This window comes from Desarmillaria tabescens (genome assembly GCF_030435595.1).
Source record: "Desarmillaria tabescens strain CCBAS 213 chromosome Unknown EV420scaffold_1, whole genome shotgun sequence".
NCBI lineage: Eukaryota > Fungi > Basidiomycota > Agaricomycetes > Agaricales > Physalacriaceae > Desarmillaria > Desarmillaria tabescens.
Window position 1 is genome coordinate 1,900,666 of NW_026848300.1, and position 21,591 is coordinate 1,922,256.

The 21,591-nt window shown below is 47.9% G+C and overlaps 11 protein-coding genes across 11 annotated transcripts; 5 read left to right on the forward strand and 6 right to left on the reverse strand.

Annotated features, from left to right (window-relative positions):
• The first annotated feature begins 1,672 nt into the window (after positions 1–1,672).
• Positions 1,673–2,347, forward strand: EV420DRAFT_1496186 (uncharacterized protein). Its single transcript, XM_060470878.1, has 2 exons — positions 1,673–1,859; positions 1,914–2,347. Exons 1-2 carry the CDS (start codon positions 1,759–1,761, stop codon positions 2,083–2,085), a joined length of 273 nt encoding a protein of 90 aa, XP_060339495.1. The 5' UTR covers positions 1,673–1,758; the 3' UTR covers positions 2,086–2,347.
• Positions 2,348–2,887: 540 nt separating this feature from the next.
• On the forward strand, positions 2,888–3,580 carry EV420DRAFT_1257891 (glutathione peroxidase-like protein; the record flags this gene model as incomplete). The annotated part of the gene is made up of 5 exons (XM_060466860.1): positions 2,888–3,003; positions 3,057–3,079; positions 3,129–3,196; positions 3,249–3,422; positions 3,473–3,580. The coding sequence occupies 5 exons, from the start codon at positions 2,888–2,890 to the stop codon at positions 3,578–3,580; spliced, it is 489 nt and encodes a 162-aa protein (XP_060339496.1).
• An 87-nt stretch (positions 3,581–3,667) lies between these two features.
• Positions 3,668–4,755, reverse strand: EV420DRAFT_1634122 (uncharacterized protein; the record flags this gene model as incomplete). Its single annotated transcript, XM_060476272.1, has 5 exons — positions 3,668–3,794; positions 3,850–4,278; positions 4,327–4,483; positions 4,533–4,560; positions 4,612–4,755. 5 exons carry the CDS (start codon positions 4,753–4,755, stop codon positions 3,668–3,670), a joined length of 885 nt encoding a protein of 294 aa, XP_060339497.1.
• Positions 4,756–4,852: 97 nt separating this feature from the next.
• On the forward strand, positions 4,853–5,885 carry EV420DRAFT_1634123 (uncharacterized protein; the record flags this gene model as incomplete). The annotated part of the gene is made up of 3 exons (XM_060476273.1): positions 4,853–5,369; positions 5,417–5,538; positions 5,592–5,885. 3 exons carry the CDS (start codon positions 4,853–4,855, stop codon positions 5,883–5,885), a joined length of 933 nt encoding a protein of 310 aa, XP_060339498.1.
• A 116-nt stretch (positions 5,886–6,001) lies between these two features.
• EV420DRAFT_1256712 (Metallo-dependent phosphatase-like protein) lies at positions 6,002–7,406 on the reverse strand (the record flags this gene model as incomplete). The annotated part of the gene is made up of 6 exons (XM_060466784.1): positions 6,002–6,210; positions 6,260–6,305; positions 6,352–6,515; positions 6,576–6,940; positions 6,996–7,121; positions 7,174–7,406. The coding sequence occupies 6 exons, from the start codon at positions 7,404–7,406 to the stop codon at positions 6,002–6,004; spliced, it is 1,143 nt and encodes a 380-aa protein (XP_060339499.1).
• A 269-nt stretch (positions 7,407–7,675) lies between these two features.
• On the forward strand, positions 7,676–10,019 carry EV420DRAFT_1634125 (acyltransferase ChoActase/COT/CPT; the record flags this gene model as incomplete). The annotated part of the gene is made up of 9 exons (XM_060476274.1): positions 7,676–7,883; positions 7,938–8,187; positions 8,240–8,271; positions 8,321–8,625; positions 8,678–9,194; positions 9,248–9,438; positions 9,487–9,719; positions 9,768–9,805; positions 9,856–10,019. 9 exons carry the CDS (start codon positions 7,676–7,678, stop codon positions 10,017–10,019), a joined length of 1,938 nt encoding a protein of 645 aa, XP_060339500.1.
• EV420DRAFT_58405 (AAA domain-containing protein) lies at positions 9,966–10,694 on the reverse strand. Its single transcript, XM_060482672.1, has 2 exons — positions 10,473–10,694; positions 9,966–10,420 (listed from the first exon to the last, which is right to left on the reverse strand). The coding sequence occupies exons 1-2, from the start codon at positions 10,585–10,587 to the stop codon at positions 10,176–10,178; spliced, it is 360 nt and encodes a 119-aa protein (XP_060339501.1). The 5' UTR covers positions 10,588–10,694; the 3' UTR covers positions 9,966–10,175.
• A 261-nt stretch (positions 10,695–10,955) lies between these two features.
• On the reverse strand, positions 10,956–13,426 carry EV420DRAFT_58085 (uncharacterized protein). The gene is made up of 6 exons (XM_060482666.1): positions 12,321–13,426; positions 12,082–12,261; positions 11,488–12,029; positions 11,380–11,432; positions 11,057–11,328; positions 10,956–11,001 (listed from the first exon to the last, which is right to left on the reverse strand). The coding sequence occupies exons 1-5, from the start codon at positions 13,302–13,304 to the stop codon at positions 11,219–11,221; spliced, it is 1,869 nt and encodes a 622-aa protein (XP_060339502.1). The 5' UTR covers positions 13,305–13,426; the 3' UTR covers positions 10,956–11,001; positions 11,057–11,218.
• EV420DRAFT_1661127 (uncharacterized protein) lies at positions 13,407–18,298 on the reverse strand (the record flags this gene model as incomplete). The annotated part of the gene is made up of 6 exons (XM_060478917.1): positions 13,407–14,581; positions 14,634–16,536; positions 16,587–16,693; positions 16,746–17,252; positions 17,304–17,532; positions 17,582–18,298. Coding segments are annotated over 6 exons (4,638 nt in total), but the record flags the coding sequence as incomplete, so codon positions are not given.
• Positions 18,299–18,913: 615 nt separating this feature from the next.
• EV420DRAFT_1661142 (chaperone regulator) lies at positions 18,914–19,936 on the forward strand (the record flags this gene model as incomplete). Its single annotated transcript, XM_060478918.1, has 6 exons — positions 18,914–19,047; positions 19,098–19,174; positions 19,231–19,292; positions 19,342–19,550; positions 19,609–19,712; positions 19,766–19,936. The coding sequence occupies 6 exons, from the start codon at positions 18,914–18,916 to the stop codon at positions 19,849–19,851; spliced, it is 672 nt and encodes a 223-aa protein (XP_060339504.1). The 3' UTR covers positions 19,852–19,936.
• EV420DRAFT_58081 (uncharacterized protein) lies at positions 19,717–21,549 on the reverse strand. Its single transcript, XM_060482664.1, has 4 exons — positions 21,432–21,549; positions 20,910–21,371; positions 20,720–20,859; positions 19,717–20,667 (listed from the first exon to the last, which is right to left on the reverse strand). Exons 1-4 carry the CDS (start codon positions 21,495–21,497, stop codon positions 20,022–20,024), a joined length of 1,314 nt encoding a protein of 437 aa, XP_060339505.1. The 5' UTR covers positions 21,498–21,549; the 3' UTR covers positions 19,717–20,021.
• Between the last annotated feature and the right edge of the window lie 42 nt (positions 21,550–21,591).

A 21,591-nucleotide genomic window follows, 5' to 3' on the forward strand; every position in this document is an offset into this window, starting at 1 on the left:
GGAGGCCTTAATTCTTCCGAGCAATCAATCAACCAGATACTTCAGGTCGCGTTCAAGATTCTCACATACGAAAGAGTTGGTGCTCTTTATTTGTACTAGATGAAGACCGCCTCAACGTACACAGAAAACGCGACCTCACTTGCTAGGCGCATCGGTATTAGGAAGTGATGATGTCTATGTAAAACTCAGAGGTTTCAAGGACCAGCTCATGCAAGAATACGGGACCGAGTTGTGAGCATTATCTTCACTAGCGTTTACCTTTGCTGACGTTCTTGAAGACCCAAATTATATTTTGTCAAAGTCGACGTTCAAGCCTGCTTTGATACCATTGATCAAGCGAAGCTGCTGATGATCTTGCGGAATGTGATCTCTGAGGCGAGTCGACTCATCGTCTAATCGAAGAATCCATCTCAAAGCGCACTACAGGAAAATTATGTGCATAAAAGATACGGCAAGGTGTCCTCTACGGCAGGCAAGATCAAACGTACGTTTGCCAAGGACGCCCTTCCCGAGGGTGAGTGATGCTCTTCGAATTGTGTCCCCTGGACTGACAACTTCCTCAGATGCTCGTCCACATTTTCTTGAGTATGCCACACAGCTCGCGAGGGCCTTGCGCCATACGATTTTTGTTGATCAAGTAAAACTTCACCTTCTTGCATCTATAAGCACGGACATTTATCAAGGTGTAGGTAGTTTATCCTAGATCTCAACGGCACGAAGTATGGGACTTGCTTGAGCAGCATATCACGGAAAATATTGTCAAGGTTGGTTGACCAGAATACTTCCTGAAACTATATCATGACTTCTCACTTGATATAGATTGGGCAGGATTACTATCGACAGGTGATTGGGATTCCGCAAGGCTCGGTTCTCTCCTCTATTCTCTGTGCCTTTTTCTACGGCGACCTTGAGAAGAGATTTAAACAATTTACGGAGGATCCCAAGAGTGTATGTTTATCTTGTTTTATCGGTGACTGCATTTGACGTAGTCCTCATAGGTATTGCTTAGACAAACCGATGATTATTTACTGATCACGGTTTCCTTGAAGCAAGCCAAGGAATTTCTCAGCATGATGAACGAAGGTACATATCCTTTCTCGTCGTCATTCTTTCTTTGAAATGCCAGATAGGTCACCCGGAGTATGGCTGCTTCATCTCGAAGGACAAAACGATGACAAACTTTGACTATGGTCCTCATATTTTGAATGTGACAGATCCTCATCAGCAGTGTGAGTGGGCACATCCTGTCTATATGCGTGTTTTCTCAAAGATTTCTAGCTTTCCTATGGTGCGGTTACGCCATCGACATGAAAGATTTGTCTGTGTCCTGTGATTATACCCGATATCACAGTGTCCGTAAGTCGTGGCAGCATTCTTCGAATGGCTCAAAGGCTGAGGATAATTCAGATTTGCGCAATACTTTAACGGTCAACAAGATACGGCGACCAGGCTTTGCGTTTGTGTATAAGATGCTCCAGTATGTCCCGTCAATGGTATGATATCCACGAGCTGAAGTGTTCAATCCAGACAAGTCAAGAGGCGCATCCACGCGATTTTCTCCGACCGTAAACTGAACACGGAACGTGTCGTGCATCTGAATATTTATCAGAACTTTGTTCTGAGCGCCATGAAGATGCACGGATACATCAATGAGTGGGGAATAGATTCATCTAAGCGTGGAAAGATGATCTATCGTACGTGTGTCTTTGACAATTGTGTGATCCATTCTGATTGGAATGCCCAGGAACTGTGAAGCAGATGATGGCGTACTTCTATGCGTCGTTCCGAAATACGTCGCGAACCCAAGTGGCCAAAAGTCTGGAGGCGCAAATTTCCGTGAACAAGGCCGAGGTTGAATGGTCAGTTGGTTCTTTATTCGCAATGCCACAGGGGACTCATTAATCATACTCTAGGCTCGGGTGTAATGCATTCTATACTGTTCTCTCACGCAAGCCGAGGTGGTATACATGGGTTCTGAAGGAGCTTCGTGGTGATATAAGCAGACTGAAGGGGTCTGGACGCAGGAGGCGGTTCCGTGGGCTGTTCGCTGTGGGGCTCAGGAGCATGGAGCAGATAACCTATTAGAGAGTCCGAGATGGCCGGGACCCAGGCTCGGGCCGATTACGTAGAGCCGGTAATTGCAGCTAAGATAGGCGTCACCAGGAACAGGGACCTTTATGTAAGCAGCTTTGTGACCAAACGTCGGGCCTCAAATGCCGCCGCCAGAAAAAAGCGATGGAAAATCTGATACCTGGGAAATGAATGTATTGATGGTGGCTACCTTTGCCAGGAATCAGATTAAAAATTCATGTAAAATTGATGAAGTTATTGACGAAAAATGTTTTTTATCCCAAAAGTGCTTCTTTTGTTATTCTAAGTTCTTTGGCAACATTTTACTTTTTCTGACCTCCGGATTTTGCGCTGGCACAGCCACCCGACTATGATGTCATATTCTATAATAGGTAGGACCCTTGATTCCAATGGCGGTATCCCGTCCCCCGCCTCCTCCCGCCTGACATGGAAGCTACTGTATCACCACAAAACTCATTCAATGTATGGATTCCATATCTAGTTATGTTCTATCATCATTTATATTATCTTATAGGTGATCTACGGCTCTGCCTGGTGCTACAGAGGTACAAACAATTTTTTTCCAGCAGATTTTGCGGCTTATGTAATGTGACTGTCACGGCTTACATAAGGGTCCCTGTTCCTGGTGACGCCTATCTTAGGCCGGAATTTCACAGTCAATCTTATGCAAATGATCACGCTTCGCCTCGAGGGATTCATCAGCAAGTCTCATCCGACTCTATTTACTGCCTCTCATCGTAGCTTTTTACCAAAACTTGCACCATTATCTCTCTTTGCCTACTCTACAGCTCGTCCCATGTCTACTGAATCGGGCTTTTACTCGCTCAAGGCGACACTGCCTGGCAACAAGACGTATGACTTTGCGGATCTGAAAGGAAAGACTGTCCTTATTGTCAATACGGCGTCAAACTGGTACGCATACCAACATTGGATGTTTCTTCTCGTTTTTAAAAAATGCTTTGCAGTGGTTTCACGCCTCAATACAAAGGTGCGTTTCTTCGTCGTCACAGAAGAAAGGTTATCTAATGTTCCTGCAGGGCTTCAAGCGCTGTACGACAAGTACAAGGACCGTGACTTTGTAATCCTCGGTTTCCCGTGCAATCAGGTATGTACCCAATCGGTTTACAGAGCCATCAAATAGCTTACGTTCCTCATAGTTTGGTGGCCAGGAGCCTAAAGACGACGAAGCCATCGGCGAATTCTGCTCCAGGAACCACGGCGTTACTTTCCCTCTCATGAAGAAATCGGATGTGAATGGCGACAATACCAATGAAGTGTTCAAGTGGCTGAAGCAGGAGAAGGCTGGTCTTTTGGGCCTTTCCAGGATCAAGGTGGGTGCTCTGTGTCTAGTTTACTGGCGATCTTTCTCATGATGAGGCAGTGGAACTTTGAAAAATTCCTTGTCAACAAAGAAGGCAAGGTTGTTCATCGATGGGCCTCGACGACGACTCCGGAGCATATTGATGTTGAGGTTGCCAAGATCTTGTAGGGAGTGAAAATTGAAGTTGTATAAAGATGTAATATAGTGATGCGCAGCATCGGTTTCGTTTCTTAAATAAATCCTGATACGTACTTGTCATACATATAATACACCCAGGAACGTGATGAACCATCCTCTGTACAAAGCACGCCATCCTTCCTCTTGTACGATCATTTTAGCACAATCAAGGAGATTGGAATAGGGCTTGTCTTCGTCGCGTAGTCTGTGGACCGTGGTGTGTCAGGACACCGCTTTAGTGATTGTTGACATCGACCTACCTCAGCCCGATAATAACGTTGTCAGGCGCGAGAGAATCTGAAGCTTTCGCGTCTCCAGGCCCTTCCAGCGGAACGTCCCGAGTCTCTTCAGAGTTCCCAGGGCCGTAACTCCTCTGAAGCGCGAGCCTAGTTGCGATAACTTCCAGAGGTGTAAGTACTGCGGCTCCTAGAGCAGCGGTCAAGAGGATACAGGTCGTCCTCAAGCATGTTTCGGTAATACTGATATCCTCAGGAAGGTTGATAGGAAATATTAAGTAGTGAAGAGGCCGTATGACTTGAATATTGATAAATACATTGATGATTAGAGCGGGAAGAAGACCAGGGATCTGATAGATAGCCCAGGGTTTCTTGCGCTCGTAATCGCTGAGAAGATAATGGAGGGACTCTTTGGGCTTGAGTAAATCGAGTTGACGCGTGGCGGCGATAGATCTAGCAATCAATATCTTCCTTGCGAGTGCGGCAAACTGTGGCACTCACCTGTACACCAGGACAAGAACAAAGACGTAGTAAAGGGTTCCCATGAGTGCTGATATCAGGGAGTAGTTAATAGTTGCTGGCGATGGCGATATGTAGAGTTTTGGTGGAAGAGGGTAAGGCCATAAGCGAGCAAGGAAGACGCTGAGAAGTGTAGGCCCTGTTGTGTGTGAATAAGAATCAGTTTCTGAAGGCAGCAGAGTACTCACCCAAGCCAGAACCAAGTCCATTTAAACCCTACAAGAGATGAGAAACACAAGCTAGGTATCAGAGGTGGCTCAGCCTCACCTGCTTTTGATACACTTTCTTCGCGATACCCCAGAATGTCGGTGTCTCGTTCGCGTCTTCTGTAGGGTGATAGATGGCTCTATAGCGCACCAGTATGCCAGTAAACGGGACAAGAATGAGCGATACTACGCCCAATCCTGACATTGCGTCGCGATGAAAGTTAGGTTAGGGTTATTGTAACTGGCGCGCGATGACATCAGTGATCGACGCGTTATAAGTAATTACGTCGACTACCCCAACCATGCCTGCTACTCCTTCCAGCGAAACTTCGTCCATATATTTTGACGCCCCGCTCATCCCGTTCAATATGTCTGCCGCGCCTCAAGAATTCATCCAGGGCGAGGGAGCCGATGAGCAGCCTATCACTACAGGCAAAGGCGGCAAGGCACTTCATCCAAATGGTTCAGAAGGATGGCTCCCAGCTGCAGAATTACCCCCAGAACACGTCTCGCCTACTCATACCGGACCCATTCTACGCAACGCAGAGGATGCACCGTCCATCGGCACCTCTACATCGTCAGTTCCCAAGAACACGCTCAACCGAGGCGCTTCAGTAAATCGCACTGCCTCAGTCTCGAAACGGAGCGTGTTCACCAATGCCGATGGAAATCCTATAGCCGGGTCTGCCTTTATCGGCGGCGCAGCAACGACTGGCCCAAACGCCAAAGCGGAACCAGACGAAAGCTTGTATTACAGAGCTGCCGAAGCCGATGCATCGTTATCTGCAAAGCAGTTATCCAAAATCCAAAAGACAGAAGGTGCGTTTGTAGACCACCGGACGATTCCCTACTCACATCGAACTCAGCCAAAGACAGTAAACGTCTGTCTAAGATCATCAAAGCAGAAGGAAAGGTGGAGAAACGAGCTTTGGGAGTTGCCATTCAGGAGTTATCCGAGCTCCAGAACGTACAGAAAGCCGCCGTAAAGGTATTCTCGCGTATTACAATCCTTTCAGCAATGACTCATCATTTTGCCCACAGCGCGAGTCACAAGCCCACACTGCCCATGCTCGAGCCCTTGCCGCACTCCAGAAGAACGAAGCTGCCTTCCTTGCGGCACGCACCAAGTACGAGATAGCCCAAGCCCAGCTCCACGCAGAGGCGGAGACCCTCGAGATTAGCAGAAACAACGCCCGTGAGGCTACTGAGCACATGCAAGAAAAGTCACAGGAGGTCGACGGTTTGAGAACCATGTTCGGTATAGATGAGAGAGAACGCGAGGTGAAGCTTGTTGAATTGACTCCAAAAAAGTCTAAGCATGCTTGGAAGTGGTGATACACGTATTGTGCGCTTGCCTCCCTTCTGCATCGTCTGCATCGAACATTTTTGAATTTTGGATGTAAAGGGCTGATACACATCGGTTTATAAACGATGTATGTCACCTACTCTGATCAAGAAACAGAAAAATCGCCAGCGACTTCTCTCGTTTCATCAATCATAGTGATCTCTTCTTCGTCTGCATAGAATGCGCTTATAACCTCGTGCTCCTTCCACCTCTGAGTCTTCGGGTTGGCAGATCTCCCGATTGGACTGAGTGTGTAGTATATAGAAAGCGCAGAGAGTAGACCTGTCTTACCGTCGTTATATGCGCTCGACATACCTCGAATTTCACTTCAGTATTTGAACGACGTCCAAATACTGACGCTCACCTGTATCAATGAGCAATATCTTTCCGTCGCACCTTGCCGTGATTTCCTAAATAGCGGGGTTCAATAGTAGAACAAAAGAACAGAAAGAGAACAGTCACCTCTTGTATCGTATGTCCCATGACCATCCTGCGAGTTCCAGTGTTCTTGAGAACCGCATCGACTTTAGCGCACACCTCCTTTTCGCTGTTCAGGGCCCAATCACGGTACCAAAGAGGACCATCGTCCGCAGTGAGCTGACACTCATTAGATGTAGTTCCTGATCATAAGTAGTTAATACCATGACTAGGAGGAGGATTCCATGTAAAGCTGTACTAACCGTCGAGCTGAGGAAAAGAGCGCGCCGGTGGATAAGGTGTGGGTTGTGGATCCTGATTGAAGGCTCGTTTCAGGAGCGTGTCAGACAGGCTGTTTATGTGGGTTGGGAACGGGAGAAGGCAGCGAAACGTTGGTGAGAGTCCACCATGAACGAAGGAGATCGCAGAGTGGGAGAGGGCACCAGAAGAGCTGGTAACAGGGGAGTACCTAGTGCCACCAGAAGTATCGCCTACAGAGGGGTGCAATGGGAGACGGACAGCGGACTTGTAGTAATTCTTCCATGCTTGACCAAGCCAGCCCTTGGTGAGTAAGTGCTGTCGCTCTTTGATGACCTTGTCAGTATTCATTTCTTTCGATGGCACGTATCTATGGGGCGCGTCTGGTTACGGCGACACGACAACTTAGGCAAAAAAAGGTTCACCTCCAGTCTCCCAGGATGTTCATCCATTCGTGATTACCCAGCAACGAAACCACAGTCCCGGAATGCGAATCTGCCTGACGACGGAGCTTTTCCATGAGTTGGAATATTTCGGTGGCATCGGGACCTCTATCAAGGTCAAGACTCAATTTCACGCCAAAGGCGATAGGAAGGCCCGTACCTGTCGATGATATCTCCAGTTTGAACTAAGATATCCACATCTCCGGACCAGTTGTTGGATTCATCAGTGACACCTGCAAGTTGGAGAACGTCCTGAGCGGCTTTGAGGTCGCCGTGCAAGTCGCCTATCGCGATTATATGCCGAGTAAATGCTTTGGGGGGACCTTTTGTCTGGGTTGAAGCGCTATTGGCAAGTGAAACGAAGAGGTAGAAGAAGAAATATTGCAGGCGCATTGTGCATATCTTGGGCAAATGTGGAGAGCATGGCGTATAAAATGGTCGACGATGCTGTCCTCGACAAAGGTTTCCATGGGAAAGATAGGTAGTAAGCCTGCACAGCTTCGGCCGATACAAGCCGATCTCCGTCCCTCTTCTTTCCGACCAAGAAGGTCGTACAGTCATGATTCGCTCCCGTTCGCCATAGAAATCCTTATTTATCGTCGAGGACCCTAATAATGCTATCTACACGGTCTACAATCCACATCCGACGATACTCTAGAAAAATGTCCACCACCCTGCCGCGTTTACCAGTTCCAGATCTCCGTAAAACGCTGGACAGATACCTAACGTCCTTGGAGCCTTTTCTGCTAGAAGAAGCCTCCAAGAAAGGACTGGACAACGACGCTCTCGATGCGTCTCGTCGACTTCGTGCCCAGTGGGCTGATGAATTTGCGTCGGGCGTAGGAAAACTCTGCCAGGATAGATTGCTCGGTGCGTTTGTCTTCTTCGTCCTAAAATGCACTCGCAAACTTAGTTTATCTGCAGCACTTGATAGAGCGTCTCCGAATAACTGGCTGGACGACAATTTTTGGATCAAGAAGGCCTATATGGAATGGAGAGCACCGTTGCTCATCAACTCTAATTGGTGGCTCGCTTTCGAGGACGACACGAACATCCCTGTATCAGAGAAGGATCGACAGGATGGTTATTTCAAGACAGGGTTCTCCAGATGGCAGATTAAGAGAGCAGCTTGGTTGCTTCATCGAATGCTGGAGTTCAAAATCAAACTTGAAACGTGCGTATCTTCGAATTGGTCCAGCTCGGCGGTTTTTGCTTAGGAATTCCAGGCAGGAGTTATACTCGGACACGACACGAACTGGTGCGCTTTGTGGTTGTCTGTCGTATGCTTAGAGTCTGAAGTGTTCTAGGTATCTGGCTCAGAGAGAGCACGTCGAAAATGTTCAACGTCGCGCGGATACCGATGCCTTCTTGCGACATCTTATCAACCGTACCTCCACCAACGGATCGCTCCACCTATAACATCGTAGTTATGGTGCATGGATGGTTTTACAAAGTCACTGTTATGGAGTCGCCTTCCATTTCGACAGACGTTGGTCATCTGGCAAGATACCTAGAGGCTGTTGTTTCGGACGCTGAACAGCGCCTGGCTGATGGCGAAGAGCCGATCTCGATTGGGGTCTTGAGTGCAGACGATCGAGATATATGGTCAAGTGTGCGTATTCATTCTTGACTTGTGCGCGTCGCCTTCTGATGGCCGACGTTAGAACCTCCAATACCTTCTTGCTCTGTCCGAGTCCAACAAAGTGGTTCATACGACACTCTCAAATTCGCTCATGGTACTCAGTCTTGACGACGAAATTCACAAAGATCCTCCATCACCGACCTCGTCAACAAAACAATATTCCTTCGATTCTCACCTTCATACCATTCGTTCAACGACAGGCAACGTCGGCAACAGATGGTTTGATAAAGCTTTCACGCTCATTGTTGATCCTGCGGCGCGTTCTGGTACGATGGGCGAGCATTCTCCATGTGATGCGTTAGTTCCAAGCATCATCGCCGAATATGGGATTATACAAGGTATCGATGAATCTCATTTCGAGAATGATGCTTCTCTTCCTTCACGAGGCCAGAGATGGGATCGGCTGGACTGGGTTACCGACGACTTCATCAAGAAAGAGTGTGTTATGGCGAAGGAACGTGCCAACAAGATCATTGAGAACTCGGATGATAGCGTTTTCTGGTTCTCGGATTACGGGGCGGACTGGATCAAGGGAGTCGGTACTTGTTCATTCTTCATTGTAATGTTTTCTTGTATACTCATGAGACGTCAGCGAAATTGGCTCCTGATGCATTCATACAGATGGCGCTGCAGCTCACATGGTACAAGATGCAGGGGCAATTCACCGCGACGTATGAGACCGCGCTGACACGGATGTTCAAAAAGGGACGAACGGAAACTATCAGGACGCTGACCCGAGAGAGTCGTGGGTTCTGCCTTGCGATGGTTGACTCTCGAGCAACGGTACGCATGGTGTAGACACATCTATCGGTGTAGCTGAGTTTCCTGCAGGCAGAATCTCAACGTGCTGCGCTAGATTCAGCTATCAAAACACATACTAGATTAACACGTGAAGCTGCAACAGGCAAGGGGATTGACCGTCATCTAATGGGCTTACAGCTTATGCTATGTCCGGAGCTTCAAGAATGTGCACTGCTCTTTAAGGATCCATTGTTTGGGAAGAGTTCATGCTGGAAGTTGAGTACAAGTGGGCTCAGTGCTGGCCACCTCTTCCGGGGTACAGGGTATGTTGTTTCATCATTCTGCTTCTATACTTTCTGAAATTTGATTAGGTTTGGTGCAATGTATGAGGATGGTTATGGTATAAACTGTAAGTGCTCATACTATATCTGCAGGTAACCTGTTCATATCCAGGTATAGATCTTGCAGGACCTGATACAGTAAAGTTTGGGATTGAATCTAAACTTTCCAGTCCTCTTACATCTACATCAATGTTCATATCTACTCTTGCTAGTGTTCTTAGAAGTATGCAGAATATCTTTCATTTAGATGTACATTCAGACAATGTTGCTAGTCATTTATAGTTGTCTTATTTCTGAGTCATGTAGAGACCAAGATGACTTAATGAAATCTATAGTATGTCATTGGTATTTTAGAGACTTCAATTTTGAGTGAAAATATGAAGTTTCTAAAATACCAGTGATAAACTAGAGATAACATCTGATAAAATTGATTCTTAACTACTTCAATCCAATTCTGCCTTGAATCACATCCTCTACAGTCAACCAAGCCTCCTCTCCAACATGATCAGCTAGCTCTCCAGCTAAGGAACTTCCTCCAGCACCATCAATGAAAGAGCAGCTAGTAAGAATATACATTCCTTTCTTGCATCGAGTAAGCATCACATTGGTTCGTCGTAAACTCTTGAGAAATCCAATTGAATGAGATCGAACAAGAGAGATTATAATATAGTCTTCCTCATTTCCTATAAAATAAACATTAGAATAGCTCATACATATTGAATGAAATATTTTAACCTTGGAAAGAATCAACATTAAAGCATTTGTCTTGCCAATCAAGCCCATCATTCTTCATATGACTTTGAATTTGATTCCTTTGTCCATCATATGGAGTAATGATCTTATAATTCATCTGCTGCTCTTGAAGATGACTGGCAAGCTGTATTGCAACAGCTACTTCAGCATCATTCTGTATTATAATAGAGTTAGAAATATTGAAATCTTGGATAAATAAAAAACTTACTGTGAAAGACTGAGATGTACCTTGTCGTTCATGACCATCTATCACATTGACAAAATGACATGCAATAATATCATCTTTGATTGGATGTGAAGGATTTGACTTCAGTTTATTATCATAAACTGCCTGAGAGATAAAATCTCCCAGCTGTGGGGGCATACGGTCTAAAGAAAAAGATGAATATTTGATTCAAAAGATTAAAAGAGAACATACATTGAGTATCAAGTAAAAATGCATTCTCACGTAAATGATCAATCTCAAATATACTTCTGAGATCATCAACACTTTCAGCTCCAAAAGGTGGTACTAAAAGTGAATAAGTATATTTTAAAGCAGATTAAAAATCGGAAAGAACACTTACACTGTTTATCATCTCCAATGAAAGAAATCTTTCGTAAAGAATCAAATCCTGTAAATATATTGATATACTCAGCAACCTTTATCTGACTAGCTTCATCAACCACCATGCAGGTGAATGGAACCACAAATGTAAACTTTTTTATGAAAAAATGTGAAAGCATATTCAAGGTGCAGAGAAATACTCTGGTATCTTGTAATTTCTGTGGTGAGACAAATTTGAAGTCTTTGGAAGAAATAACATGTGATAGCATCTTCTCATAAAGATCATCATGCCTATGAATGTTTAATGAGCTACAAATATCATATTAAAAAAGTATAAATTACCATTCATTGCGAAAATCTTCAGAAACCAGAAGCTTCCAATCCATAAAATCAACCTTCAAAAGTTTCTCAGCAATATTCTTTACAGCAACATTAGATTGTGCAATCAACCAGATACCAGTCTTTCCTTCAGCCAAAGCACACTGAACAAATGCAGCTATGACTGAGGTTTTTCCTGTCCCAGGTGGACCCTGGATGAGAGTGATAGGGTCTGAAGAAAGCATATGATCAAGAGCTTGTTGCTGAGATCGATTGAGAGAGTGACGGGCAGGGTTGCTGTCAGATGACTGTATGATTGGTTTCTGGATATCTGATCTAGGAGGAAACCACCATTCAGGCCATTCAAGAATAGAGGGAGAGAGTTGCTCTGTGTCATTCTTAATGGTATCCCAAAGTAATATGTTACTGATCCATGGGTTTTCCTTGAAGCTGGTAAAGTTCCCCTGTAGGGTACGTCTGATAACACCATCACGTTTACCCTCAGCTGCAGTCAGCTGTTCACGACCTGTGCTGATGATAGAGACAATATTTCTGTTCCCATTCATAACAGATGTGTCAAAGTTGACTTGAGTTGACATCCCAGTGACGACACCAGTCTGTCCATGGTGCCGGATCTGCTCACCTGATTCAAGTTCAATTGTGGTGATTACATTCTATAACAGGAGTTTATCAGGAAGGATCAAAATACAGTGTCATATCACATACCTGGGAGGGGCGAAATCGGTCCTTGTATGCTGAAGCGCGAGCATTGAAAGATTTCCCATCGGCATTCAATAATGGGCTTCGAGCATCAGAGAATTGATGATTGGTTGTTGTGGGCTTCAAGTGGCCGACACGACGGGAGTCTTCTGAGACACGAGCTAGAGCATCCAGTGTCTTTAGGAACTAGAAAGAGGGGCAGATTTATTAACTCAGCATGAAAGAGCTGGTGTGACGCTGCTCACCTGTTCATCGAGTCCACTCGTGTCAACGTACTTCACGTTACTAAAAGTAGATATTCCATTCTCATGCGATGGAAGCGTGCGTGAAATCCACGCCCTTTCTAGGATATCGACGCGCATACGGTTGATTTCATCGATGTTGTATGTGAGATCATCAAAGGCGCGATCGATGTTCTTCTCGTTCAACTTGCACCCTTCCGAGTCCCCGAAACAGGCCTGAATGGCAACCAAAGGCTTGCGATCCGACGATCTGTCAGATTCAGTGAAGACGGATTGGATGTCGACGGCGCGCGCGACTCTAACACCGAGCTCCATCCACAGGACCATTGCGATCTGGGCAGCGTCAAATGCATAGATCTCGCCGAGGGAGCGACAGAATATGTGTTTCTGCAAGAGTTCCATCTTTTGTGGCCTGGTGGATGGCGGAGAACGCGGGTTGAACTCGATGATGCAACATCGCGCTTCATCGGCGATGGCCAACGCGGCGAGCTTCCCGTCCTTGGCGTACCCGACCGATATACCAAGCGGATCCGCCCTTTCCGCCCCTGTAGCTCGATTCGCACTGAAGATCGATAACAACGGGCCTGTGATGTTCGCCTCCTTCACGACGAGCTGCTTGATTCTCAGGCCGTAGTAGTTGGGATGGACAATGAGATTTTGCATGATTTCAACGGGCTGGTTCTTGGGTGTAGAGGTCGCCATTGCTATTCGTCGATGAGTGAGCGAAGTGAAGGTGCAGAAAGAAGGGGCGACTGATAACATCGGCCATGAGGCAGAACAAATGAAAGTCTCAAAAGGGCAATTCGAACTGAGGGTCAAGTCCGTTCTATTCCTGATATACCTACATGTCCAAAGTGCATTTCGTGATACTGGATTTATAAAATGAACGTAGGGGTAATCGAAACCAGGAGTAACAACTAATACTTCGGAAGACAAGGTAACTGTTGCGCATGATGGTATAAAGATGTAGAGGTAAGTGAAGGTCATAACAATCGTAAGTAGTGTACGGTGACAAAGAAATCAAGGTTTTGGACTGGTCGGACGAGAAGAATTGCGAGGTAGTTCAATATTCAAAGGAGGGTCAACAGTCCTAGCAAGTGGAGATCCACGACCAACGGGAGAGCTTGCATTCGAAGCATATTGTTTTGGTGAACCGGAAAGGGCGTTAGGTGGTTGAAGACTTGAATCTTGAAGACCATTATTCGGAGTGAATCGCGGATCAAAGCTCGACATGCCTGTCATCTGCATACCCAACGACGGCACCTGTCCCCCCATCATTGGCATACTCATCATCGACATGCGAGGGTCAAACCCACCCGTCATCATGGGATTAAGCGGCTGCTGGGGAACTCCTGCACCATCACCTCCAGCTTGCGAACCAGCGACAGAGAACGCCATCATAGCTTGTTGGTACGCCTGAGCAGCTTGTTGTGCAGCGAACATCTGCTGGGGATTGTAACCGGGCATCATCCCAGGGAAACCGGACATCATTGGATTCATGCCCTGACCTGTCATCATTGGGTTCATGCCCTGCCCAGTCATCATCGGATTCATGGCTTGACCGGTCATCATTGGATTCATCCCCTGCCCAGTCATCATTGGATTCATCCCCTGCCCGGTCATCATCGGGTTCATCCCTTGCCCAGTCATCATCGGATTCATACCCATCATACCCATCATCATTGGGTTCATCATCGGATTGAACCCATTGAACTGCCCGCCATACATCGATCCCATCTCCATCTGTTGACGCTGCTGCTCGTCGAACTTGCGCTGTCTCTCCTCCACCATCCGTTTTTCCCGCTCGCGTTCTGTCAATGCAGCCCCAACGCCGCCTTCACGCTTTCGTTCTCGTTCGTGAGCAGTAATAGCGCCCAGCAGACCAGTCTGCGGTGGCGGAGGCTTGTTAGGAACATTGATGAGTGAGGCACCGTTTTCACGCGCGAGTTCTTCCTGACGTTTCGCAGAACGATCCTGTTTGTCTTGAAGACCTGCTGACAGCAAACCTTGCGGTGTGAAGGCTTTCGTCATGGTCTGCGAAGGTGACTCAAGTTGGACAAATGTATCACGTTCCTGGGATAGAACAGCAGGACGTCCTGGATCGAGAACTTGACTCCACATTGACTGACGAGCAGCACCGAGCTGTGGATAATCGGCTTGAGAGCGGATCTGCGTGCCTTCGTCGTACTGAGTACGTCTGGCGGCTTCGGAATGTTGCTGTTCAGAATCATTCCGACGTTGAGGGAACTCTTCAGGTTCAGCGGCTGTAAAGCGAGCATCAGCAGGAGTGATAAAGTGAAAATTTGAATAGCATACATTTAGGTCGGCTTCCTGGAATTTGAGGCAACGTCCTGGGCGGTCGCAAATGAGTGTACTGGGACTGATCAGGTCCATAATCAGACTGCGGTTTGGCGGTATGGGTGCTGGTGGAGGCAGGGGCTGAAGGCGGTCTCGTGGCAGGCTCTTTATCAGAATCGACATCCTCCTCCTCTTCCTCCTCTTCCTCCTCTTCCTCGTCTTCTTCACTGCTCTCAACCCACGCATCATTACCCCTCGGCTTCTTTCGACCATTGGCTCTCCCGGGACGGTGCGCTGCGGCTTGCTGCGCTGCCTGTTGCGCTTGAACCTTTGCTTTCCGCTCTGCCGCCGACTTGGACGGCGCAAAAGAGGATTTATAGGGTGCTGCCGGTTCTCCAGTCGCTGGTTGCGGCGGCGTCGGGAGTAGTTGCTCTCCATGACGAGTCCGAAGTGGTTCCACGTGTCCTTTCGTCGTGTGAGATGGCGGGGGTGGTTGGTCATCGTCGAGGTATGACAAGGCTGCCAGCGCATCAAGGTTGCCCTCATCAACAGGTCCGATATCAGCTGCAGCTCGCGTACGAATTTCGGGATCCATGCTGTCGTCACTCTGGGTATCTTCTTCAAGGACGGGCGGTGGTGAAGGTGAAGAGACGCGTTGCGCTTTTTTGGTCTGAGCACGTGCTCCTGATGGTTTTCGCCCGAGGGCCTGCCGCGAAATCGGGCTCAGCCGTTCCCTTGGGGGTGACGCCGGTTGGTCCGCGAAAGCTTTCGGTGTGCCTGTACGATGTGGTGACCGCGTGCTTGTAGCAGGACTCGATGTCACGGACACACGACTTGTGGCGCTCGTAGGCTTGAGTTCTGATTCAATCGACGACGAATCTTCATCTTTCTCATTTTCTGCAGGTGGAGGTACTAGACGTGGGGATGTGACTGGAGATGGTCCCTTATTGTCAAACTGCATGAAGTATAATGCCCCCGCCTCACCGCCAATGCTGTCTTCTGCTGCTCCCGGAGGAGTTCCTTGGGGTATTGGTGGTAGATGGGATGATCGCCTTGCAGCTGTTGGTGATGAGGGAGAAATGGGCGTTTCCAATGAATATGGCGACGTTAGAGCGGATGGGGATGTCATAACAGATGCACCTAACGCCGAATGAGTGGCAGCAGAGTAGGGCGAAGTCAGTACTGATGAAGGAGAATATGAACGTGTGTTCTCTTGCAATCCAGGAGCTGGAGACGTTGTCGGAGATGGCACGGGGTGAGAACTTGGAAGCGGTTTCGACGAAACGGGCGTTTGCACTTTTGGTGAAGTTGGCGCTCGAGGCGAAGGTGGTTCCAAGGATGACCTTTTGGGTGCTTGCTGGATTTCGTGGCTTGAACGGTTTGGTCCTTGGTTAGACAGTCCACCAGTTACGTTATCCTTGTCGGGAACAGCTACTAACGGTTGGGCCGGACTCTTTGGTAAGGAGCTGGGAGAGTGCGGCGTAGCTTCGGCAGACTGGAAAGTAGACTCCTTGGCCCCAGATTCCTCAGGCACAGGTGACTGTGTCGCAGTAGTCACGTTCGCTGACTGACGCCGCCCTAAGATACTCTGCCCGTCAACAGACATCGGTCGCCCATGAGTGTAAATACTGCTTTGCTCCGTGATGGGTGTAAGTAGATGTCGTTCTTGAGGCTGATTTTGTGTGTTGTCGAAGCTGAGAGGTGGCAACTGAGGTCCAGATAAGACTGTTCGGGACTGTTGCGGGCCATTACCGAGACCAGTAGAAGTCAAAGACGACGCTTGTATATGATTTTGAGGCGCCGGCGGCTCCATGCCCCGCATACGATCATGGAGAATACCAAGAAGTCGGGAACGGACGATAGAAGTTGCGTCGTCTCGAGGGTCCAGCGTCTCCGCTAGTTCCCTGTCAAGGAAGAGAAGCTGTACGGCAGCGTTGGCAGAGAATCGGGGTAGATAACGGATAAACGTACATCTTTCTGTGGTCCAACAGGATAGGCAAACATTAAGGATATAGGATTCCGAGGGTCCCACACCCATGATTGAGGACGTCCATATAGCATGAACGCGTCATGGAAAGCTGCGGTAGACGTTGAAGCTTTATTGATATATAGAAAGGATAGCAAACTTACCCTCAACCCATTTCAACATCTCAGTTGCCTGGCTCATTTCAGGTTCTAGCTCCGGCATTACGAGAACCCAGCCTTCACGATTCCGCATTCCACCAGCGGTATCTTCCATACCAATGCGCCCTTCGACCTTTATCAGAGTGCTCCTACTAATCAGTTCAGGTCTCTCTGGATAAACGGCAAAGGCTTGGGTAATGTCAGTCATGGTAAGAAAGGCCTTCTTCTTGTCTTTGACTTTCTGAGACGCAAACATGGTGAAGCAAGCCTTGGATGGACCTGAACGTTGAGGGCTAGCTTCACGGCCAAATAAATTGGACATTCGCTTCTTCTTGGTCCCCACTCCAAGTGTCGGCGACGAACTTGGGCCATTGCCGTCATTACTGGTACGCTCGCCTTCGGTCGCTGCGCTAACGACTATCCATACACGTTTCCAATCGGTCTGGCCAGATATGCGAATCCGTGCCCAACCTTCCATGCGGCCGCGGTTGAGCATTGACGGCATATCGGGAGCTAAGCGTAAACGATAAGTCAATGTCGCAAGGCTGAGACGTAAACGATCACCTTTGAGGAATATTCTGATCAAGTGCGCGGTATATATTTCTTCAAGACGGGATTTCTCCCAAGCGGAGAGACGAAGGGCAGCGGCCCATGAAATGAGTGATTCTGGGGAGGGACATGAAAATAATAGCAGGTTTGAGCCTGCGGTGTTAAGAGTGAGAACATTTGCGTAGCGCTGGGCTGCTTGAGAAGGAGTGGCAGGAACCGTAATGGAACCCAAAACGGTGACAAACTGGAAGATATGAGCAAGTGGCTATGGAAGATATTGAGCAAGGACTCACAGCATCGGTTGTATTTACATAGGCAGGCGGCACCTCTTTGCCCTGCTGGCTGGCCTCTTTGATCTGCTTCATGTCCCATACACTGAGAGTCGTGCCGCCTAGCTGCGCCCAGACTTCGACCCATCCTTCATCTTTCGTCGGCCGCTGACCTTCGGCGCCACGCTCAATCTTGCGAATGAGAGGACCAGAGAAGTAGATTTTATGGGCATGTGCGATGGTCAGGCCGACAACGGAACGAATTTCGGGATGTTCTGAGAGCCAGTTAGGGTTAGCTTGTGTGGGTGAACGAGCAATCGGTGGTCGCTGCGCGCCTGAAGCTGCGGTTTCCGAGTGGTGAGGTGGTGGTGGAGGTGGTCCGATAGGATTATTAGAATTTGTTCGTGAAAGTAAGGAAGGATTGCGCTGGACTTGTGGGCCGTTCTGCTGAGCGTCAGGATGCTGCTGCTGCTGCTGCTTGCGAAAGGAAGCAAAGAAAGAGGAAGCGCGACCGTGGCCCTGTTGTTGTGGGCGCTGAGCAGCATCCATTGGCGGAGCTGATAGCGGCGAAGTTGGCTGAGAAGACTGCAGCGGCTGTTGCTGGGGGGATGAAGTGAAGTGATGTCGTGGGGTATTGGCACGGAGTTCCTGTAGACGAGTAGGAGAAATAAAGCTTGTGTTCCGGCTGTCCCAACGCGGCGTCGTGGTAGTTGAAGGAGAAGGAGCCAACTGCGTCGACATTCAAATATTCAAGCTTGCCCGTGATGGAAGCGAGTCGAGAAATATCATTATCTCAATAGCCCTGACCCTACTTCACGTGCAGCACCGCCGTCGTCGCCCCTCCCGGTGTCCAGCTTCCTTCGACACTTGGTCAAATATTTTCTTGTAATGTTTCTCATTTACTTACTGCATCAAAAAGTCATGTTGCGACTGCACGGCCTCTTTGATATGTCCTGCCCAATTAGCGTTGCTCATCCTCCTGGACATCCTGCTATACAAGCAAGCAACTGCAAATTTTGTCCGTCCTAGTTTGGATGAGTACGCCCTGTAGTCGACGCACTAAAGAGTATTTACATTGACTTTCTACGCACATCTCAGTTGTCCAATGGGTCTCTTTTCCTGAGTTATCTTATAGTCATACCAGCCCTGCAAGCATCGCCTTGTATTGACTGTGAAACGACTCGTTTCACAGCCCCAGGTCTGGGCATTCAACGCGAGCTACCATTATGTCGACCTTGAAGAAATTAGCGAGGCAAAGCAAGTGTAATCTCAGTATAGTAGGAAACATAAATATAGCAATATACCGATCTGTTGAGAGTCACAAATTTCTGGTGACGCTGATCACTTATTACCACCATGTCCTCATCGTCCAACACCTCTCCGTCATCCTCAGCAGTCGACGCAGAACTCGAGAAACTGCTCTCTCGCGAGGCATCTGCATTCCAAAGGGAAGTCGAGGTCGAGCGTATCCTCAAAGCTCTCAAACTAAAGTGCGTTGTGTGTCCATTTCCTCAGCCTATCCGTGTTCACGTCGCCCAAGTCCATATGATATCCTAGACTTAGACGAATCCGCTACACCAGATGATATTAAGAAGAGGTACCGTCAATTATCTCTATGTGCGTCTAGGAGCTTGCTCAAACTCAAAACACCGGCGCTGACAACCACTTTGAAGTTATACATCCCGACAAATGCTCTCACCAACGCGCCCCAGAGGCCTTTGACATCCTCAAAAAGGTCACCTTCTCCCGTGCTCCACTTAATAATGCAGCTTATATGTATCCAGGCCGAATCCGAGCTCTCCGACAAAGCCAAACGCGAGGAACTTGACGCTATCATCAAACAAGCCCGGATCCTTGTTCTCAAAGCCCTGTCCTTGCCTACATCAACTCCCGACTCTGACCCAGATCTCAAGTCATTAAACCCGTCCTTCAAAGTTCGAATACGAGCCCAATCAAAGGAGCTGCTCATAGATGAAGAAGTGCGGCGGCGAAAGTGTGTTTCTACCCCCTCCTATGCTCTATCTACCATGTCTCTGACTGGATATCTCCAGAGCCATCAAGATGAATCTCGCGAACGAAGGCTTAGAAGCTAGAAAGAAGGACGAAGAAATAGCCAGCAAGAAGCGCAAGGCTGAGGAGGACCGGCAATGGGAAGGCATGTTCCCCTCTTTGTTTCATCGTGCACCCCTGTTCACTTGTACGTCGTAGATAACCGAGATCAACGAGTCGACAGTTGGCGGAGCTTCACGAACACGAAGAAGAAGAAGAAAGCCAAAGTCAACATTCTCGGCTGATACAATGGACTACTTGTGGCGTAGCCCTTTGTACTGAGTATATTCCTTTTTATCGATGTGCTTTGGTAACTTTCAATGTTGAATGCTTCCATATACTATATAACTACAGTCAACGATCTTCAGACCCATTCCTTGGTTCAACTTCGCGATAAAGCGCTGAAGAAGTAATGCTAATCTGACAGTTCGATTACGTCGTGTGTATCAGAGTTCGCGGTTCGAGGCTGCGTGCGCCTTGTGGGTGCAGGAAAATTCTCCTTATCGTCATCTTCGTCGTCAGAGATCATGATAATATCCGTATAATCACTTGTTGATGTACTTCGTCCCTTCGATGAAGATGCGTTCTGGGTGGACTGGGTTTTCAATTCATGCTCTGCCTCGACAGCATCCAACGCAGCCCATAGCTCATCACCGTCAACGGGAAAGTCTTCGCCACCAAACTCGGAACTAGCATCGCCATTGACACCTCGAGAAGGCCTAGCATTATCTTCTTCATCACTGTCAATGACGATTGTTCGAGATGTTCCCACAGGAGAGAGATGCAAGCTATTGTGAAGATCCCTGTTTTCTGGGACACTGGAGGAAGCTGAGAAGAATGACGAATTAACTGCGGTTGTTGAAGATGAAGGGTATGAGTCCGATTGGTTATTTCTGTCCTGATTCGGTGTACGTCTTCTGGGATGCTGCTCGTCCATACGGTTACGTTCTACCAAAGTGGGAGAACAGGGCCTGTTAACCCCGTGTAAAGGTGAACGGAGCGGAACAGGTAGCTCTTGCGTTTCTATGTCAGCGTCCGCTTCTGGTTCTGGTTCTGGATGTCTGTAGATAGGACATTGAAAATTATGTTCAAATCATACAATTTGATCCGTACCCCAATCTGAGCATGAGTCCTCTCCTAAAATCAGCGTCTCGGAAAGCGTTACGCTCTTCATTCATTTGGCCTTTTATTGTAACGCACTTGGGTTCCAATAAGGCGACGCCTCGGCGCATATGAAATTGTGTCAATAGTAGCTTCACTACAATGTCAGCTAATTATCGAACGGAAATTATCAAGAACTAACTTTGCATCCCAGAGGCGTCTCACCAAGCGTGACGTCTTTAAGAGGTCTGTATTCCATGGATCTTAGGATTGTCGTTCCATCGCTAATTTCCATTCGGAGCATAGACCTCGTATAAGCAGGTATGGGGCCTTCTCCTTCCACTTCCACGTCGCCCTCGCCAACTTCTTGTTCCCCGGCAGCTATTCGTTCTTCTCGCGTGATTCTGATTTTATTCAAGTTGTACGCGCTGACGCCGATGTCGGTGATTGACACAATCTCCACTAGTACAGGTCCAGCAACGATAGTGTGTTGGGTGTCGGGATTCGCGATGTCGGGGGGTAATCCAGTTCCTTGGAGCATGGAGTCTTGCAAATTGGAGCACAAAAGCTGTTCCTCAACGTGTTTCAGTATCTGTTGCATATCTGTCGTGGGACTGAGTTGCTTGTCTTCGAGTACCCAGTTGTAGCATGCTTGAAGCCATTCCTTTGTTTCCTCATCAGCGTTAACGCAGTAGGTCGCCCGAAGGCGTACTATGATAGTTACCGGATCAACACGGGGTCTAGGGTATGTTTTCTCGATAAATTGAGTGACTTGACGGGGGACAGCCATCTAGCAACAGAAAGCAAATGACAACACGAGATGAGTCCAAGCCTTAGCCTCTCCGTCGCGTCTTCGATGCGTCACATCACGTGCTATGTGACAT

Bases quoted from the DNA above. Each gene is read 5' to 3' on its own strand.
- EV420DRAFT_58081 (XM_060482664.1), bottom strand. From the start codon at position 21,497: ATGGCTGTCCCCCGTCAAGTCACTCAATTTATCGAGAAAACATACCCT. The intron at 20,860-20,909 runs GTTAGTTCTTGA...ATTGTAGTGAAG, and splicing joins AGACGCCTCTGGGATGCAAA to CTACTATTGACACAATTTCA. The intron at 20,668-20,719 runs GTACGGATCAAA...TCCTATCTACAG, and splicing joins GGACTCATGCTCAGATTGGG to ACATCCAGAACCAGAACCAG.
- EV420DRAFT_1496186 (XM_060470878.1), top strand. From the start codon at position 1,759: ATGATGGCGTACTTCTATGCGTCGTTCCGAAATACGTCGCGAACCCAA. The intron at 1,860-1,913 runs GTCAGTTGGTTC...ATCATACTCTAG, and splicing joins AACAAGGCCGAGGTTGAATG to GCTCGGGTGTAATGCATTCT.
- EV420DRAFT_58405 (XM_060482672.1), bottom strand. From the start codon at position 10,587: ATGAATTATAAGATCATTACTCCATATGATGGACAAAGGAATCAAATT. The intron at 10,421-10,472 runs GTTAAAATATTT...TTTATTTTATAG, and splicing joins TAATGTTGATTCTTTCCAAG to GAAATGAGGAAGACTATATT.
- EV420DRAFT_58085 (XM_060482666.1), bottom strand. From the start codon at position 13,304: ATGACCTTCACTTACCTCTACATCTTTATACCATCATGCGCAACAGTT. The intron at 11,433-11,487 runs GTTGATTGCACA...AAACTTTTGAAG, and splicing joins GAAGGAAAGACTGGTATCTG to GTTGATTTTATGGATTGGAA. The intron at 11,329-11,379 runs GTAATTTATACT...AAACATTCATAG, and splicing joins GAAGATTTTCGCAATGAATG to GCATGATGATCTTTATGAGA.